Consider the following 19,984-nt stretch of genomic DNA (forward strand, 5'->3'; position numbering starts at 1 on the left):
AGCAACATATGTACATTTTTTTAACACTTTCAGGGTCAGAAATCCTGTTCATTAAGAATAAACTAATGAAAAAAAAATGCTAATGTTAGCAATTTCACCTACTCTTAACCTGGTTCTTGTATTTTTCAGCTATATTAACAGAACATGTATGCAACACATGTCTAATCACCTCAGCAAACAGCTGGGAAAACTTTAAGTCTTAGTGATAAACTCACCCTGCATGTGGTTTGGGGGGGCTTTGCTAAACCCATGATCATATCTCTCATTTGTGAAACTGCTAATTGATATCGCAGTGTGCTACAAGAAACAATCTTCAGAACATTTCCTATTATGTCCATTACATGAGCTATTTGAGCTGCACAGCTACTATTTGCTCATAGAATCAGTTATTAATCTAGCACAATCCTAGCAGTCTCTAAGGATGGTTTTGTGTCACCAGTGTGAGATCACAACCATAGAATAAAAACCCAGCCTTACAGTGACAGTCTACAACACTGTAGAGTTTATAAACACTTCTGAAAAATATGCTGATCCAGAATGTTTAAGCTGCAGCCTCTTGCACATCACTTTAGACCTCATACTTTATAAGATCAACATAAAATTTCCTAACAGTGATGTGCAGTAACCTTATCCAAAAGCCTGTCAGTCTCAGGGTGATTTGGTACCTTGTAACCTTCTGATTATAGAGTATGCAAGCCTTTAAACACAGTTAAAATCCTGCCGATTAGGAGGTTTATATGCATGTAACCGGATAGCAACCAGAGTTATCTCAACAATGATCTTTGGTAAATGACTTGAAAGATAATAACCACAATAATAAATAATAATAAAAAAGATAATAATGCCAGCAAAATATGACTTTGTAATGAAGGTCCCTACATGTCTACACTAGATTCATACAATATACTGAATTAATCCTTTAGAGAAGTTTACTCTGTTTATATTGCCAGACATGACAAGCTTGAAGGATTGTAAGTATTTTAACAGCTACAACAGTCTAATACATGCTATCACTTAAATACTTATCGCAAATGTCTTCTTCCAGGAAGAAAGCACTTCCTGTGTGATAGTATAACTTCTCCCTATTTACACCTGAATATTTGGAAACTCTAGTTTTCCTGTCAGGCTCTAGATAAATAAATGGTTCATGGACAAGACAGAGGAGTGTTTAGGAACTGTTTATATCAGCGGCAATATAAATGACAACAGGAACTAATTATTAAACCTAATTATTAACGAATAAAACATTCTTCTTTACGAGGACAAGCTGCTGTAGCATAAGAAAATGAAAACATACTTTGATTTGTTAATCCTAGCTAGTTAAATGACTAGTTTAATTGGTAGTTACGTGGCTAGTTTAATGGCTAGTTAAATGGCTAGGTTAATGGCTAGGTTAAATGGCTAGTTAAATGGCTAGGTTAATGGCTAGTTAAATGGCTAGTTAAATGGCTAGGTTAATGGCTAGTTAAATGGCTAGGTTAAATGGCTAGTTAAATGGCTAGTTAAAGGGCTAGGTTAAATGGCTAGTTAAATGGCTAGTTTAATGGCTAGTTAAAGGGCTAGGTTAAATGGCTAGTTAAATGGTTAGTTTAATGGCTAGGTTAATGGCTAGTTAAATGGCTAGGTTAATGGCTAGTTAAATGGCTAGGTTAAATGGCTAGTTAAATGGCTAGGTTAATGGCTAGCTCAGACCTACGCTACTGTCACATCAAAGCTGATACAAAGTCAATCATGTAACATGCTATATATTTAAACTGCTCATAAACCCTTCATGTTTTGAAACTAACAATGCAAACTATATAAATTAGTACTGATAGCAAATTAACCAAAAACTCACCTCTGCTAAAATAAAAAATAAAAAAATAAGAATAATAATACTGCTTCTTCTTTCTTCTATCTAATAGCATTATGGTGAATTAGTGCCACCATCTGGCTTGGAGTGGAGAAGCGCCAGGTTAGATATACAATGATGCCTGGTTAATTTATGTAATATTTTATTCCCTTCTCCAGCAATGTGTTAATCATAACCTCTTGTTCTGCTTTGTAGGAAAACATATATATTGTATATATCCATATATATTGTATATGTATATATGAAATGTCCTCCAATCTTTTTCTCTAGCTCTCACTACACCAACCTGTCTCTTTATTTTACACAGGTGTCTTCCTGTTTCATTCCCATCTACCCCAATATAGTCTAATATCTACAATAGACAAAGGCTCATGTCGGCATAACATGTATAATTGTTGCAACACTCCATAAATGATTTCCGGTCTGCATCCAGACCTCTGTAATCATGTATCCTAAAGAGACTGTGCCATTATCAACTCTTCCTAATTTAACATCCTTCACCATCTGAAGAGCTAGAAGAATTGCTAAGACTCATTTATTCATTTTCAGTAAATGCTTTACTCTTGTTAGGGTCATGGTGGTTCTAGAGTCAGTCCTTTTCAAAGCTGGATAGAGACACTGGAGCTTTGAGGTAGCAGCATTCACATCACGTTTTTCATTATCCGAGATTCACTTGCTAATCCAAAACTCACCAAACTGTTGCTCAGTCAATTTGACTTATCTGCTTGTCTAGACATCTTATGACATTTAGACCCTTCTTGTGTTTTACCTTGAATAAAAGGACAATTCATATTTAGAACATAGAGTACTTTATTTAAGTAAACAAATTATATTTTGTGTGAAAAGAAATAGCAGCGATAAAAGAAAACATGTACAGCAACCTAAAGAAAAAATTTACACATCGCTTTTCTTAAATACGCTGGAAAGCTTGGCTTTGATTGCAGATGCACATGTAAAGGAATAGGATTACATTCAAAAAGAAACATAAAGCTTCATCACTTTGAATATGATGCTTCTATAAGGTGGCCACGCTCTGATTTGGTTGCATTTAAATATCATGCACATCATACAGTCAATACAAAGAAAAAAAAACATTATTATAAATTATTAGTTTAATTTAGGGGCACAAAAAGCCATAATAGCAGCTTCAATGCACCTTAACAGCACCTACGATAATAGGGTGTACACCAACAGATATACTTTTCATAGAAGAGACAATCCCGCAATTAGTTTGTCTATGATGGCGGAGAACAGTGTCTAATGACAGATGTTCGACTGACTGTAAAGGACAATGGTTTCATGGAATCCATTCAGTGAGGTCCTCTGCCTTGTGGATTGGGTTGGGGCTATCCTGAAAAAGACCCCTCCTGTAAGATAGAAACAGTTCATCATAGGATGAAGGTGATCAGTTAGATGACATGCTTTGATTTGCAGTGACCCTTCACTCTAAGAAGAGCAAATCCATGCACGCAAAATGGCTTATAGGATTATGGATGAGATTAAGATGTGTTAAATTTTCCAGCAACAAGACTTCTGTAGCATTTAAACAATGCTCCTTTGGATGCCAAGAAAATATTCCCCACATCTTTACACCACCACCAGGATAAAGAATGAATACACGGCAGGTTGAATCCATGGTTTACACAACTATTAGCAAATTGAGAATTTTTGAATGAGGCAATGGTTTCCCTGCTTCAGCTATCCAACTGTGATAAGCCTGCATCCACTGAGGATTGGATTTTGTACTTGCCTTATGTTAGTAGATGATGGTCTTTTGCTGTAGCCCATCCACTTCAGGGTCCGACGTGTTGTGCTTTCAGAGATGCCTTTCTGCGAACCGCTGTTATAACGCATAGTTATTTCAGTTATTGTTGCTGACCGGTCAGCTTGCACTAGTCGGTCCAATCTCCTCTGACCTCTCTGATTAATGAGTCGTTTTCGCCCACAGGAATGCCGTTCACTGGATGTTTTTTCTTTCTCTCGCCATTCTGTGTAAACTCTGGATACTGTTGTGCGTGAAAACCCTAAGAGTTCAGCAGTTTCTGAAATACTCCAACCAGCCCGTCTGGTTCCAACAACCAAGCCACGGTCAAAGTCACTTAGATCAGATTTCTTCCCCATTCTGTTGTTTTTAAATTTTCTTTCGTAACTCAGAGCACAGAACGTGAACTCTAGCCCTGAGATACCAAATTTTTACACAGTTTGTATAGAATATTTATCTGAGCTGAGAACACCAGCCCACTTTTATATCTTTCTCCTTTTACCTGACTTTGACTCTGCTTTAATCCGTGTACTTCTGCTTAATCTCTTCCCTGTAGGATAAACAGTGATGTATAGCTGAAAAAAAGCAAAACACATCCATTTTTTAATATAGATCAGAAAGCCTGTTAGTTATGAATACATTTGTTCAAGACTAGAACTTTACTGAAACATAGCAATCAAAACGCTGACATTCCAGCGTATAAAAATTTAACATAACATCAACTAGTACTGATATGATTCACAGCAAAACCTTTATTGTTTAAAAAAAAAGGAAACAAACTCTACCTCAAATTCTACCTGCTATACTTGCCTTTGACCACCAGGTGTCACTGGTGTTCAACATGCTGAAAATCTTCGACTCTTTTGGAAACAGTTAGTAGAGAAGCTTCATTGCTTTACAAAGCTTTATTTCCGCCATCACCAGGATGCGCACACATTCTGCTGCGATTTTGTTCTTTTTTTTGTAAAAACCGGTCAAAAAACATTAACGTCTTGCGATAAAAAAGTGAACTGCGCGTATTCTTACTGATACTAAATTAGTCATACACTCACCTCACCCAAAACAGCTGCTTCTTCTTCTTCTTTCGCTTGTTTTATGGCGGCTGGCAAACAGGATCGCCACCTATTGGTAGCTACAACGCACGCGGTCTAAAAAATTTGTGAAAGGTGCACTACCGCCACCTGCTGGTCACGCGTCCTGTTGCACTAAAACCGTTCCCCCACTTTATGAACACATCCTTCTGTCTAGCTTTTTACAATTTTTTTCTCTGCTCTCTTTTTGAATCTCCACTGATGGTTCTTATTCTATGTTGTAGTGTATAATATATCAAAGTATAAAATGTGGAATGACTAATATTACATTGTTTAATTGAAAACTAAACAGCATAGATAATGTAAGATCATTTGTTACTCTATCTCTATTATTCTATTTGCTGATTAAAATTGATGAACAAACAGGGAAAAAGTCGACACCACAGCATTTAAAAAAAGGCCTTAATCTATAGCATTTTCCCAAAACAAGGTGCCTCCTCGCAGCTCTATGGTTTACAGTTTGAGCTTAAGTTATTGTCTGTGTAATTTCTGTGCATGTTCTCTGGTTTCTTTCCACCTTCCAAAAACATGACAGTAAATAGAATGATGAATTTGCCACTCTGAATTGCCCCTAGATGTGAAAGAGTGTGTGTGTGTGTGTGTGTGTGTGTGTGTGTAATGTTAAATTCTACGTGTTTTCCTACCTTACTCACAGTCTACTCGTGATAGACTCTGCATCCACACTTATGCAGTTGGGCCAGCGCCACACCAAGTGGATACTCAAGATGAATGAGTAATTAAAATAAATTAATTAAATACAAATAATTTATATTTAGGGGGTCCAACAGTCAGTCTACTCATTAAAATGCTTGTATTTTGCTTACTTTTTTGTATAAAATTCGCCCTTTCTAAACCCTGAGTGAAATCTACTATTCAGTACAAGTATTTGTGTAGCCCTGATTTTGCTATAATGACAGATTTTGGTTTCCAGATATTGCTAGTTCAGCTACTTGCTTCTGTAAGTCAAATTTAAATAATGGGATTTTCCCCTCAGGAACAGATCTATTTAGAAAAAGAAACAAACAAGATCTCTGGTTCTGCTCGCCAAGAGTTTAATGCTTCACTTTATACATTTGAATTTTTAATGCAACCAAAATAAATTGTTAAAAAAATACAAAGGAACAAAAAGAAAATACAGTAACACACACTCCGCAAGTAATATGCCCCAAGCATTCACATTAATCACTTGAACTCATGTTTGTTAAATATATATATAATCTATGTATTTATATATAGTCATGACTTCTGTACAGAGGAAATCAGGCTACAAATCTTGTTTTTTTTTTTTTTTCTCATTAGTTTACCAATACAGGCCACTGTGGAAATGTTCTATATCATACAGTCAAGTCTTGTGAGCAGCCGGAAGGCTTAAAGCGACATGTTACATGCTTTGGCTGTTGTCTCTCGTCAACAGGACTGAAGGTGGATTTTTTACATGAGGCAAGAAAAACGGGTCAGAGCTTCATGTGCTTGATGTCTGATTTTTTTTTTTAAAGACTTCACATTTGTTTTCATTGCAGCAGAACTGGGGAGGGTTGGAGGTCAAAGTTGAGCAACAGGATATCAGCAGGACAGAGATGCAGTTAAACACGGGCCATGTCCTGAACCAATTCCTAATTAGTGTAGATCCACAGGACTGGAATTAAGCAGCATTTCAACCAAATCCCAAATAGTCCAATATGATACATTCCCAAAACAAACTAATAAAATAAAATAAAACTCAAACAAAGATCCACTGATGTTTGCTCTTTTGTGGGAGATTGTAAAAACCACTGCACAGACTGACCAGAATGGAAGATGGACTGTACTGCTAGAAAGTTTAATGTTCAAAAAAGGATAAAGATCTTTATAATACAAAGAACTTTCTTAGGCCAATTTTGGAGAACCTGGGGAGCATGCAGTTTAATGCATTTTCCTGCTCCAACACAGAAAAGCAGTGCAAACGTCTATAGGCCATTTCAGTGCCATTAAGATCCAGCAAAATTCACCTTGATTCATTTCTCTCTGCTCGAATACATCCACACTGTCAGCAGGAGCCTGCTGTTTAGCTGATGGAAAATAAAGACTAAACTATATTTAAATAGGCACGGCATGACTTTTCCATGTCCAGTTTTATAAAGTGCTTCTCTGGACATCTTCATTCTAGTATATCCTGACAAATATATACTCAGGAAGGTGGAGAAAATGCAATTCTGACATTTCTGTGAGATGCATAAAGCTATGAGCAACCGTAAATAATCAGGTTCCCTCAAAGAGCAGAATCACAGAAATTTACACAGCAATCCATTTACTGATCAGCATAAAAAATAATAAAGGGTGGCATGTAAAAAGAAAGAGAGAAACAAGGAAGAAAGAAAAATTGGAAGAAAGAAAAAAGAAGGGAAAAAAGAAAAACGAAAGAATGAAATGAAGAAATGTGAAAATGAAGAAATGAACAGGGAAAATGTGCTGAATGTTTGCACACTAACACTAGTTTTCCTTCCTTGCAGTAATACTAAAATGCATTTATTATCCTGCGGATCTACTGAGTTTCCATGAAGAAAACCAGATTTAATGCAGCATAGTCAGGTCTTTTCTGGTTAGAAGCCGTGTTGGTCACCGTTCAGGTCAATTTTATCGATGCACACTGTAAAAAAAAAAAAGAAAAAGGCCTGATATATAAACGATATGTGAAAGGGCTGAAAGACTGAAGCATGTGCAGCGTGCACACTATTAAGACAAGTACACTATTAAAACCTGCCACCTTTCACTTTTACAGCTCTTCTGATGTGAACAAGAATAAACTTCTTTCTGCCTGCTGCAGTTTTCCCATCATGCTTAGGGAAGAAGATTGCAAAATTCAGACTTTCTACCTTAGCCAGACTGTGTTCTAATACACTGTACAATAAGCCAGTATTTCCAAACAGCCACGATTTTATCTTTCGCCTCCCTTCAAGCTGTATACACTGTGCGTTTACAGGAAAAAGTACTCTGTCGCCCCCTGGTGGTCAGAAAAAGATATGTATACAATATTCACCTCCCTTTTTGTGCTACATCATAATACTGGTTGATCCATAAACACAATGTCTCAAAAAGAAAAGTGCTAAATGCAATCATACCTAAGAAGAATACATACAAAGTTGGATAAACGAATCATTTCACAACATGAAAAAGGGTTGGGATTGTGCTTCTGAATATAACTCCTGTTAAGAACAATCTGCAGTGTGTATTGTATGGCATCGTAGTGTGGGGCAGTGTATGAAAGATATGATGTTCGCTAGCTAAGGGAAAGGATGGAGAAGATGTGCAGAGAGAGAAAGAGAAAGAAAGAGAGATATGTAGGGATCGTGTCTATGCGCTTTGTTCAAGCCCAGATCTTTAAAAGGTCGTCTCTTCAAAGTCTAGCACAAGTCTTAATACTTACTTGTGGATTATAAAGACAATGAGTAGCAAAACTGTAACTTTTCCTTATAAAAAAGTGTAAAATGTATTGTACATGAATGGAGTGAGTTTAAAGAGAAGGCAGAAATGAGCTACACAGAGCGAGGTCTCGATGGCAGATGTAAAGTAACTCCAGTGATCTAGTTCTGAGAATCGAAAGAGTTTACTGTGTCTTGTTTGTTTTTGCATGTAAACTTGGTAACCAGGTGTACTAACTGATTATCAGGCTCACAGCCACATTGGGGCAGTTTTGTGACATTCCTTATACAAGTAGTTGTTTTTGTGTGTGTGTGTGTGTGTGTGTGTGTGTGTGTGTGTGTGTGAGTGAGTGAGAGAGAGAGAGAGAGAGAGAGAGAGGAGAGAGAGAGAGAGAGAGAGAGAGAAAGGGGGAGGGGGTTGGAGTGTGTGTGAGGTTTGGGGCAAAACATGACAAAACCTTCAAGCAACACTAATGATAAAAGAGCTTGAGATTGGCTCAAAAGTGAAAATGAAAGTAACAGAGCAGCACTTTATGAGGAAATGAAGAATGGAGAGCATGCTGGGAAGTGTAGTTCTCCAGTGATGAAGAGGATGACAATCAGACGAGCCAAAACATCACCATGACATGGATGGGAACAAGCAACAACTCTTCTTTTTGCCCAGAGGTCAAAAACAAAAAACTTTGTGCAAAACCTTTTGCATGTTTCAGTATCATGAAATCCTCTCCGTCAGTTTTGGTCTTGTGGCTCAGGATTCAAGACGACGCCATTTCAGTGTTGAATGGTGTACCTGTCCCAGCTCTCTCACAATACTCTACCTCATAGATCACTAAAATTCAACATAGGTCTTTTTTTTGTGATTCAAAAAGATTTTTCTATCATCCTCTTTCTCCTCCTCCAAGCGCCTCAGGCATCTCAATATCTCCCTGAGAGACCAGAATCGATATGAAAGAGGTGTTTTTCACAGCAACAGAGGGGTTTAGGACAACACAAGAAAAAATAAGAAAAAACTGCTTGGCTAGCTAAAGGAGCATAGCCTTGCTGGAGGTTTGCGGGTTAAAGGGATTGAATGCAGCTCTCAGAAGGAAAATATGAAGGATGATGATAGGATGAGTGATTATTTCTCTTCGGGTATGCCAGTGCCATTCAGTGCTGCACGATACTGAAACAGGACGCCACGCATGCTCTTCACAAAGCCTTTTGAGAGGGGAAAGAGTGGAAAGCCGATGTCCGGGTAGCCACTACGTTCAGGAAGGAAGCTGCGGTAGCTCCGTCTCCGCTTCTTCGGCCTGACAGACGGCTGAGACTCCTGTGTCGCTTTGCCACTCTGCTGTGCAGGCTCTGCACCTCTGGATCCATCCAAATCTAAGCTCACGATGATGTCTTTGGAAGCACCGAGACCAGAGTCTTCAAGATCTTCCTCACCTCTGGCTTCACATTTGCCTGTAGGACTGCTGTGCGCCAGTGCCTCAGGAACCTCCTCATCTAGTGGCTCAGCCCGCATGGTGCTGGCGTTTCGAGCAACACGATCAGACACGGCCGTGTCCAGCTCCAGCCAGGACTCGAGTCGCTGCACAAGTCTCCAGCCGCTGGTACAGAAGTGCTCACGGATCTCCTGCTGGAAGACCTCGACTGGATGTGCCAACAGCTGTGTCATGGACTGCACCATCTTAATGAGGGCCATCTCGTTGTAGCAACGGCTGTTTTCATAGCCCTCCTGCAGGCCACGGTCACTGTCAAAGCCTGCCTCATTGTAGTACGGCTCATTGACCAAAATTAGGCCTGGAATAAAGAATGTTGGACATGGTTTAAACATCAATAGAACATCTAAACCATAGCAAGGTCACATCTATTCATGCAATGATACTGAGGCTAGTATGGAGCTGATACATAATACAGTGTAAGCCCCCCACTTGTACCTCCCCTTATTCATATTATTAATGTTTATTTGTTCTACAGTATCTCATATTTTCTCAAGCTTTACATGTGATGTTGCTCTGGACGAATTAATCAATCAAATTCGTATCAGTCAGACATTACTTTAGTAACCTGGCTAGCGAGTTCACTAACAGGATCATGCTGTCCGGGATAATAATAAATACTGTGTATGATTAATTGACGCTGTGTAATGCAGCAGAGCCGTAACTTACCTTGAATAGAGATGAGCACCTGCAAGAGACTCGACTTGCTCGTCCACCTCTCTGTGCCCTAAGGATACAAAAAAAATATAGAAAAGCTCTGCAAAGATTGAAAGAGGATCGAGAGGGCATGTGAAAATAAGTACTGCAACGAATAAAGCTTAGGATACTAAATAAAAAGCTAAAGGCATGAGAGGAACACAACATGGAGAGGGTGAAACTAACTCCTGAGCTTTATCATTTAATTGTGAATCTCCCGTATAAATGGAATAGACATTTTTTATAACCAGCTTCAACTTACTACACCATTTAATTTACCCTCTTATCAGCTTACCCGCTTGGTTGAATATCCAACTGGACCATGTCAAAAGAATAAAATCCAACATGCACAATAAAATGGCTCATCACATATATTTCACTATAGACTTATTTTTATGAACACTTCTTTAACATTTTCAACCGACCCACGTGTCTTGTGTTGGAGCTATGAGTCATGTTGCTAAGAAGTAACATACATAGTTTTTTTTTTTTACAATCCGGTCTGACTAAATCGCACATTTGCAACCAATATCTAACTTCAAAAAAAAAATCTGCAAGAAAATAAATAATTATGTATATTATCAATATACTACTGCAGAGCTTCAACCAAACTTTGAGGTTGCAGCTGTACAGTGTTTGTTGCTAAGGCCATGTGTGTTACTGTAATCAGTCCCAAGACATGCTCCTTCCCTCTTGGCTGTTCGTACACACTTGTGTTCTGTAGATGCGATACATTTCTGAAGCTGACAAGTGTGTGTTTAAAAACAGCGCTGGAACATGGCCCAAGGCTTAGTTCAAATCTGTCAAATGCACACAAAGCAAGAAAGCCAGAGAAGCAGAATGAGTGGCAGGGCTCTTACCTTGCCAATCCATGTTCCTAGCAGACTGACACACACTTTGCCGTTGTCGTAGAGGTTTGGGTTTAGGCGCCCGCTGCACTGTGACAGATAACGGAATAGCGGTGGCACAGCGGGGTAGATATTGGGCAACTGGATGTCAAATAAGAACAGGCCATCCTCATATGGTGTACGTGTAGGACCCTTGATCAGAGCTGAGAACAGGTCCTGGAGAGGTGGAACATATAGGACTGAAGTCAGTAAACCAGACATATTTCCAAGCATTTGATTCCCCAGAAAGTTAAGTATTGATAGAATGGGATAGAAATGGTTAGTTCTTATGCTTATGCAATGCTCTCACCATGCGGTCCTCAAATGTTTTGACCATTATGCCATCAGGCAACGATGTGGCCAACAAAGCCATCTCCTTTCTGACTGTACTGAAGAACTTCTTAGCTTCAGCTGGCTGGAACTCCATCTTCTTAAACGTGTGGGTATCTAGAGCAGGCAGGTAAAACATCACTCAAGTTTAATTAAAGTGCATGGTGAGGTATATTACAGCTTTATTAACATCTGGGATGTCATCACGTGGCCTCACTCATATCAGTAAGATTGCTAAAACATTTCTGGTACAGATGAGTGACTGATGATTTAGACATGCAGTTAACACAGCCTGAGAAAACAAAAGCTGACTTTTTATCTTGTATCTTATTTTATCTCATCTTATAACTTGGTTAAAGGATACATGTACATTTCCTATTCCCTCAAAACTGTGTCTTTGATGATAAATTGTGCTTATTGAATGTCCAACAATATTCAAAATGTCTTTCTTGTACTATTTAGAGAATTATTAGTATATTAATATGAATCACAATACCAATTTTTTCAGAATTTGTCATTATCTTATTTAGAGGTTACATCCAATGTGGAAACTCCTTTCATACTTTGTAAATAATAAGTGTTACTAATTCACACCTGGTGCCCACTCGAGTACAGAGAATACCTCGCCCTTGGCACTGGTGAAAGTGACACCAGGTTTACCGCCGCTTTGCTGGCACAGGACAGGCGTATCACTGGGCCACTCCGAGCGCACCGGTGTCTGAGGCTCAGCAGGGGCAGACACCCGCTCCTCTTCCATTTTCTCCTCTTCCGCGATGGCCACGTTGTCCAGTGTTTTCTTCAGGTTCTCCTGCAGCTTCTTAATGTCATCCAGGAAGCGCTTCTCCTTCGTGGGCTTGACATCGGCTGGGGTGGCGGTGCCAGTGGCGCCTGTTGGCTCGGCAGTGGGTGAGGTGGGTGATCCAGTCCACAGCTGCTCCACTGTCATGTTCTTCAGGCTTTCCAGGATCTTCAGGGCTTCTTTGAGCTCACGGAAGGCCAGCCGCGGTGTCTCCTTATTGGGTTTGTCGTCACTTGTTGGCGCTCCACCTCCACAAGGAAAATAAGTGAGAATTAATATTCTCAGATTGTTACTGAATAACCTTTTATACGCCAACTGACTGTATGAAATGCTCATTTAAATTTTATACTGAATTAAATTTTATATAGTCTGGGCCAAGTAAAACAAGATCAGTTGGGGTGTCCTAACTTTTTCACATGATTGTAGTTACTACAACAACTTGTTCACTGGGACTTTACTGCTTAACAAAAGGTGAAAAACACTGATGTGGTCAGGTTTACCGTTAGGAGATATTTACATAAGGTTTCTTTTTTTTTAATAAGGAAATTTCTATTATTTTATTTATTATAAAAGTTATAAACAGTGGCTCTTTTTTTTTTATTGTGTCATGTTAGAAGAAAAAACATTGGCAAATTACTTTGGTATAATAAAAAAATATCAAAATAATTAATTTTATAGTCTGTTATGCCCATTTAATTCTTTGCCTATATATTATTATTATTATTATTATTATTATTATTATTATCATCATCATTTAAGTGCTCGCTGCTGCATTTGCAGTTAAAGGAACCCTAAATGTTGGGCACTTGTCCTTGATTACTACTTTAATTTGATGCATCGTCAAGCTTTGGATTGTAGTATTTATGACAGAGACCAAACCTTTAAACTGACCGAATGATTTTTACTTCAAATAACGCAATCCACTCAGGGTTAGATATTTCATGAGCACTTTACCACACAGGATTAAAACCACAGTCTAAAGTAGATTCCATTAAAACCCCCATGTACTAGTTTCTAAAACAGTTGGTAAGAAATGACAACAATTAACACTAAAGCTCTCGGTATACTTAATGCAACAAAAATGTCTGCTAGTGTTTATATTCATTTATAATCAAACTCTCTGGTATGACCCAAATGAGGATGGGTTCACTTTTGAGTCTGGTTCCTCTCAAGGTGGCTTTCCCATGCCACAGTCGCCTCAGGCTTGCTCATTAAATATAAGTTATATATTTTTTAATGTTCTGTAAAGCTTTGAGACAAAGTCTATTGTTAAAAGTGCTGTACAAGTAAAATTGAACTGAAAAAAAAAAAGTTTACCTAGTGCACAAGCTCTCAGACTCTCTGCAGTTTCATATTGTGTCAATTCCAGATGCTAGGATGAAATTATTTATTTATTTGACATTTGTTCCCTCATTTTCTACCTGTAGGCATTTCAGGTGTAGCAGGTGTCCCCTGTGTCTCTGTGCTAGCCATGGCACAGGGAGTCGAGGCTTTAACCTCAGGCACAGTTTCTGTTTTGGGGGTGGAGTCTTCTACACCTGTCCCCGCCTCCTCCTCCACCTGGCCATTATCAGTCTCCCAGCTGTCACTCTCATCCTCCCACTCCTCTGAAGAGGCACCGCTGGTGCTGCCCTCACCTGAGTCGTAATACGTCTCCTCAATCTCTGACTCGACATTGTATAGGTGCTGAATAAATGTTAGATGGACATGTTATCAAATGAATGTTAGAAAATTCAACCTGTTCAATAAATCAAATGTCTGACACGTACTTCATAGATGGTAATAAGACAATTATATCTCACAAATCATCATTACACAAAGTAAAGCAATAAACAAGCAACAAGACTGTCTAATCATTACTGCTTATAAATAAATAAAAGAAATTTATTTTTAAAAAAAAATTTGTTTAGACGCTGCCTAAAAACCATCCAGTAATTGTATGTAAGATTTACATCCTAATAAATAAAATGCTCTTGTATAATAAAACTGTTTGTCAGAATACTGATGGAACTGGTTAGAGGCTTTACAGGTTAGAGTTTAGAGATGTGATGTAATGATGAATGGACAGATACCTGGGGCAAGACGACAGATTTAGAGTTATCAGCCCAGACTACTTCCACCTTACTGCTGACATCAACTCTGCACACTTGTCCCACAGTCCTCTGCGCACACACACACACACACGCGCACACACACACGTTAGGTATAAGACACATAACAGAGTAGAGGGGTATATTTAGACAGACATGTCACATAACAGTAAACACATCTTTATATTGTATTTTCTTCTCGTATCTGTAGTTTTGAATTTCCATATCTACATTTTATTAATATTTTTTATTAAAAGGTGCAATTTGACAGAGTGTGTGGTGCTTTTTTCTATTCAAATATTATTCAGATCTGATTTCTGTTTGATTAATTATTACCCCATAATAGCCTCATTACAATGTTGCAGGGAAAAGGTTTGGTAAATAATTTATATCAACATACGTCTACTGTGGTCTCAACAAGAACACAGGAATTAACTTCAAAATAACACAACAGGTCAATTTTCATGTTCTTTCAAACCTTTTCAGAATAATTAAGCTGGCTGTCCAAAGCATCAGCAAAAAAATTCATTCAAGAAACTTTGATCCCAACTGGAAGCTCATGAAAGTGATAATGGAAGGTACGTTACTTCATTGTTGAACTCCTCTGACCCGGAGTTGCCTATCCGTATGACGATGTCCGTGGTGTGAAAGTGGAAGTCAGGGTGATCCGATATGTCGTAAACACTGACGTCTTCTTCTTCACCAATCACCTGGAATTAATGCAACAAAGTAAAACAAACAAAAAGTGGCTGAAACGAGACCTTTCACAAAAAAAGTGATGAAGGAAGTGTAGTAGGAAGTCTCGTCAACCAGTCTGTGAGGGTCAAACAAAGCTCTCACCTCCACATCGTCTCCTGTAGAGTTCAGTTTGATCCACTTCACCACACATGTCCTGGCCTTGTGGTCTCCTCTCTGAATCACACCATACACGCTCGGGTCCTGCAGAGCTTGGCCTGTAAATCAAAACATTTGCTTTATGCCTTAACAATAAAAGGTTACAGTTATTTAGGCAGCATACAAATTAGTTAAAAAATATTTAATAAATGAAGAAGTAGAAATAGAATTTCCCCCGTTTACTCAATCAGCCAAGACAAATCTGTTGTTCATTTTTTTTGCTGCTTTAGTTTTCCTACCGGTGCTACTGGGCTAGTGTAGCATAAAAAAAAATAAGAAGACTTACAAGTCTATACAACACAAGCACTTGTGAGCTCATTGAATGCAGAGTGCACTGATGACAAGGTTTCTCCATCATTTAGTAGCATTGTGAGTAAAACTTGATAAAGTAAATCTAAGTGATAAAATAAATCTAAGGATCACATTATAAATGACAATTTTCCAGTTATTCACAGTGGATTTTTCCTTTATGTTTTTTGTGTGTTTATAAATTTGTAAATTACATTAAGTCACACTAAACCACTTCAGCAGGTCCATGTGACATTACTGAAGCACTGGATATGGCATATATTTCTGGAAAAATCTGGGTAAAAATCTAGCTACATTAAGCCCTGCACAGAGAGGCACAAAATATGATTTTTTAAATTAACATTTGTAAATGTTCCAACAACAAAAATACGCCCACTAGTGCATGTTATATTTAAGCAGGAAAATCACACACTGTTTATTAAGAGCAAGTTAGCATGGCATTAATGTAAGAGTGGAGCGCTTACTGCGTTTGTCTACTACGTAGTCTCCAGGGCAGAACTCGTGGTTGTCCAGGTGTTGGATTGGGATGAGATCGTTAGAACGAATTCCTGTCTCTAGTCGACCGTCCTTCCACATGACATCAGCTGAAGTAACCGTGGAAACGACCTCGACAGCCACCCTGCGTGCACGCATACTCACACTTTAAATTCTAACAACTTTAACACTTCCCTTTATACTAGAACAGCTGATTCTATACGTCACTGCACACCATACACACATGCTGCTATTTAAAGCATAGCCGTGCCGACGGTTTCACTCCTCAGGGAGACAGAAATGAGAAGAAATTGGGACACAGTTAAAAAAGGCATCTCTGGCCTGGCTGCCGGTTTTCTATTATGCCTCTATCTATTTCAAGTGCTCTTTTTGGATCTTTGTTCACGTCATCACAACGTGATCACTAAACAAAAAAAAAACGACACACACATACATGCACACACATTTTGTTTTGATTCACATTACACCAAGGCCCAACAGGTAGGGAGTGTGTAAAGACACTTACTGATATTTCAAACAAAGCCAGTGACATTGTAAGACACAGAGAGTGCAAGAGAGCGGTCAATAAACACGTCTGTGTGTGCAGGGTGTTAAATATCCCCTACTGCAGCTGATTAAGAGATGCTACACTGGCAAGAGAGCTCCTAAAGACTCTTATAGACCTGGTTTATATTTTCAGAATGTGTTAGACGGCAGTGTACAATACCACTAGACGTCTGTATAAACAGACTGCATTGAAAACGAAAGCTTGAAAGGTTAGTAAAGTAGCTTGTATACAAGAAGGGGAGTAACACAACGGAACTACACTGTATATTTATATGTATCTGTTTTCAGATTTAAACCTGAAGTGGGCTCTCTCTCACATTTTAGTATTTTGTTTGCACTCAAAGATACACAAAACAGAGTCTTCCATTTTCCCCCAATAAAAAAAAAGTAACCATGCCACGACTCAATGCAGAATGATTGACAGTTATGTAGGTGACAGTTATTACCCGACACGCCTCACCCTCATACACACTTATAATTGTTTTCAATTTCTGTCAAGGTAAATACAGAATACTTTAAGTTTTGTTACAGTGAAATAAAGTGTATGGTTGACTTGGGTATCATTATACAGTATATGTATAGTTTTAATGAAGAACAGTCAGAAAATTCTGTGGCAGAAATGATGCATTTTCCTCTCTCTCTCTCCCTCTCTATCTAGATATACACACACACACACACACGTATAGACACACACACACACACACACACACACACGTATATATACACACAGTCAGGTCCATAAATATTGGGACATCAACACCATAAATCAAACTTTCACTTTGTTTAATACTTGGTTGCAAATCCTCTACAGTCAATTACAGCCTGAAGTCTGGAAAGCATAGACATCACCAGACGCAAGTGAAATGCATGCTCAATCGTATTCAGGTCAGGTGATTGACTTGACCATTGCATAACATTCCACCTTTAAAAAAAACTCATGGGTTGTTTTTGCAGTATGCTTTGGAGCACTGACCACACACACACACACACACACACACACACACACACACACGCACACACACGCACACGCACACGCACACACACACACTCACACTCACACTCACACACACACACACACACACACACACACACTTAACTAGAGTTAGAGGGCTACACTGTTTTGTTTTGTTTTTATCCTGCAACTAGTGAACAGAATTTTTCCTAATGTATGAAAATAAGATCTGTCCCGATGTTAAAGCTAATGTATTTCTAGTCTCAATCTCAAAGGTGTGGAAGCATCTAGGAGAGACAGCAGGGGAGTTTCTATCTAGATTGTTCAACAGGATTTTAGAGAGTCAGAAAATGCCTGAGGAATGGAGGAGAAGAGTTCTAGTGTTGATCTTTAAGAACAAGGTTGATGTGCAGAGAGGCATAAATGAGCCATACAATAAAGCTATGGGAAAGAGAAGGGGAAGCTAGGCTAAGGAAGTGGATATTTGTGAGTAGCAGTATGGCTTCATGCACAGAAAGAGCGCTACTTATGCAATTTCTGCTCTGAGAATGTTACTGAAGACGTACAAAGATGGTCAGAAGGAGCAGCACTGAGTCTGTGGATTTAGAGAAAGTGTATGACCGTGTGCCAAGAGAGGAGCTATGGTACTGTATAAGGATGTCAGGAGTGTCAGAGAAGTACAGGACATGTATGAGAGGAGTATGACAGCAGTGAGATGTGCCATTGGTCAGACATAGGATTTCAAGGTGAAGGTGTGGCTACATCAAGGATCGGCTTTGAGTTTTTTCTTGTTTGCTATGGTGATGGACAGGTTGTCAAATTAAGTCAGACAGGGATCGCTGTGGACAATGATGTTTGCAGATGACATTGTGATCTGTAGTGAGAGTAGAGAGCAGGTGGAGGAACACCTGGAAAGGTGGAGGCCTTCTCTGGAGGTAGAAGAGGAATGAAACTCAATCGTAGTAAAACAAAAATACATGTGTTTGAATGAGAGGGAGGGAAGTAGAACAATGAGATTACAGTGAAGTATTTGAGGTCAACCGTCCATTGTGACAGGGAGTGTGGAAAATTGGTGAAGAGGCGAGTGCAGGCAGGTTGGAGTGGGTGGAGAAAAGTGACCGAAGAGTGTCAGTAAGAATCAAAGGAAAGGTGTACAAGACAGTAGTGAGACCAGCTATGCTGTATGGGTTAGAGACTGTAGCAGTGAGGAAAAGACATGAGGCAGAGATGGAGGTAGCAGAGATGAGGATGATGAGGTTCTCTTTAGGAGTCATGAAGATGGATAGGATTAGAAACGAGCACATCAGAGGGACAGCTCAGGTTGGCGATTTTGAGGACAAGGTCAGAGAGGTTAGATTGAGATGGAGCTGCCAGGTAAGGGTTCAAGAGGAAAGACAAAGAGGGATGTGTTAAATGAGGACATGAAATTAAATGGTGCAATACTAGAGGATGCCAAGGACAGAGTTAGGTGGAAACAGATGATTTGCTTTGGCGAACCCTTACGGGAAAATCCAAAAGTAGAAGAAGAGTTTTGTGTTAAATCATTGCAGGTTGGTTAATTGGATTTGGTGGCTAAAAATAGCAAAGTTACTGGGTAGAACAGAGAACATCCCACTGGTTAGCTAATAGATTTTAGATATGTTTATCCCCGATATGACCGATACGCATACATCTGAATGCGTTCATTCATCAGAGCTGAACAGCTCACCTGAAGGAGTGTATCCAGACTAGTGTATCACTCTGAGCTGGCCATCATTTACACCCATTATATCCAACAATAATGCAGCACATTTTACGCAATTAATAGAAATTTAACTTACCTGTCTCCTGGTTTGAACTCTCGGGAGAACTTAGTCTTCTTCTTCTTGTGTTTCCTCTTCAGGTTGCGGATAGACAGAGGGATGCTCTTCTTTCTGCTCGGGCCGCTGTGCAGCGAGGCTGTAGAGCTGGCCGAGGACGTAATTGAGCTTGTATCGTCCGTGTCTTCTGCTGCGTCCTCGTCTGACTCCAGCTCCCCGAGAAGAGGCCACTGTGCCTGACGCATTGTAGGTTCTTGATCCCTTATTTCCTCTTCTGTTTCATTTGGGACGGGGCCATTATTGGAGCTTTGTTGGCCAGATTTCTCCTCTGTATGGATATGAGGTGCCTCTGATTGTTGCTCTATTAAAAATGTGAATAATAAGAATAATTATTATAAAAACAAATACTAATTAAATAAGCCAATTACACATAAGCACTAAACCTCCCAAAACCAAGCACAAGCTGCTTGCTTATCTTTGAAATTCTTAATGCACTAAAGTTAAAAAGTTAAAGAAACCACTTACAGTTAGCTTAAATTTCCAAAGGAACTAATTCGTTTTTGTCTTAAATTGACAGAATAAGCCTTTGCATGATTTAAAAAA

At 39.0% G+C, this 19,984-nt stretch overlaps 1 protein-coding gene across 5 annotated transcripts in view; it reads right to left on the bottom strand.

Moving 5' to 3' along the window:
• Positions 1 to 5,740: 5,740 nt before the first annotated feature.
• Positions 5,741 to 19,984, bottom strand: part of ube2o (ubiquitin-conjugating enzyme E2O) — a 35,965-nt gene continuing 21,721 nt past the window's right edge. For all 5 annotated transcript variants that reach the window (XM_027133632.2, XM_027133633.2, XM_027133630.2 and 2 more), the window contains 11 exons: positions 19,403 to 19,742; positions 16,054 to 16,208; positions 15,227 to 15,339; positions 14,974 to 15,096; positions 14,369 to 14,458; positions 13,718 to 13,982; positions 12,092 to 12,544; positions 11,478 to 11,614; positions 11,141 to 11,344; positions 10,254 to 10,311; positions 5,741 to 9,885 (listed from right to left, as the gene is read on the bottom strand). In XM_027133632.2, the coding sequence (XP_026989433.2) occupies positions 9,221 to 9,885; positions 10,254 to 10,311; positions 11,141 to 11,344; positions 11,478 to 11,614; positions 12,092 to 12,544; positions 13,718 to 13,982; positions 14,369 to 14,458; positions 14,974 to 15,096; positions 15,227 to 15,339; positions 16,054 to 16,208; positions 19,403 to 19,742 (2,603 nt within the window). In that variant the 3' untranslated portion in view covers positions 5,741 to 9,220. The remainder of the gene's footprint in view (positions 9,886 to 10,253; positions 10,312 to 11,140; positions 11,345 to 11,477; positions 11,615 to 12,091; positions 12,545 to 13,717; positions 13,983 to 14,368; positions 14,459 to 14,973; positions 15,097 to 15,226; positions 15,340 to 16,053; positions 16,209 to 19,402; positions 19,743 to 19,984) is intronic.

The sequence above is a fragment of the Tachysurus fulvidraco genome, chromosome 5 (assembly GCF_022655615.1).
Source record: "Tachysurus fulvidraco isolate hzauxx_2018 chromosome 5, HZAU_PFXX_2.0, whole genome shotgun sequence".
NCBI classification, from domain to species: Eukaryota; Metazoa; Chordata; class Actinopteri; order Siluriformes; family Bagridae; genus Tachysurus; species Tachysurus fulvidraco.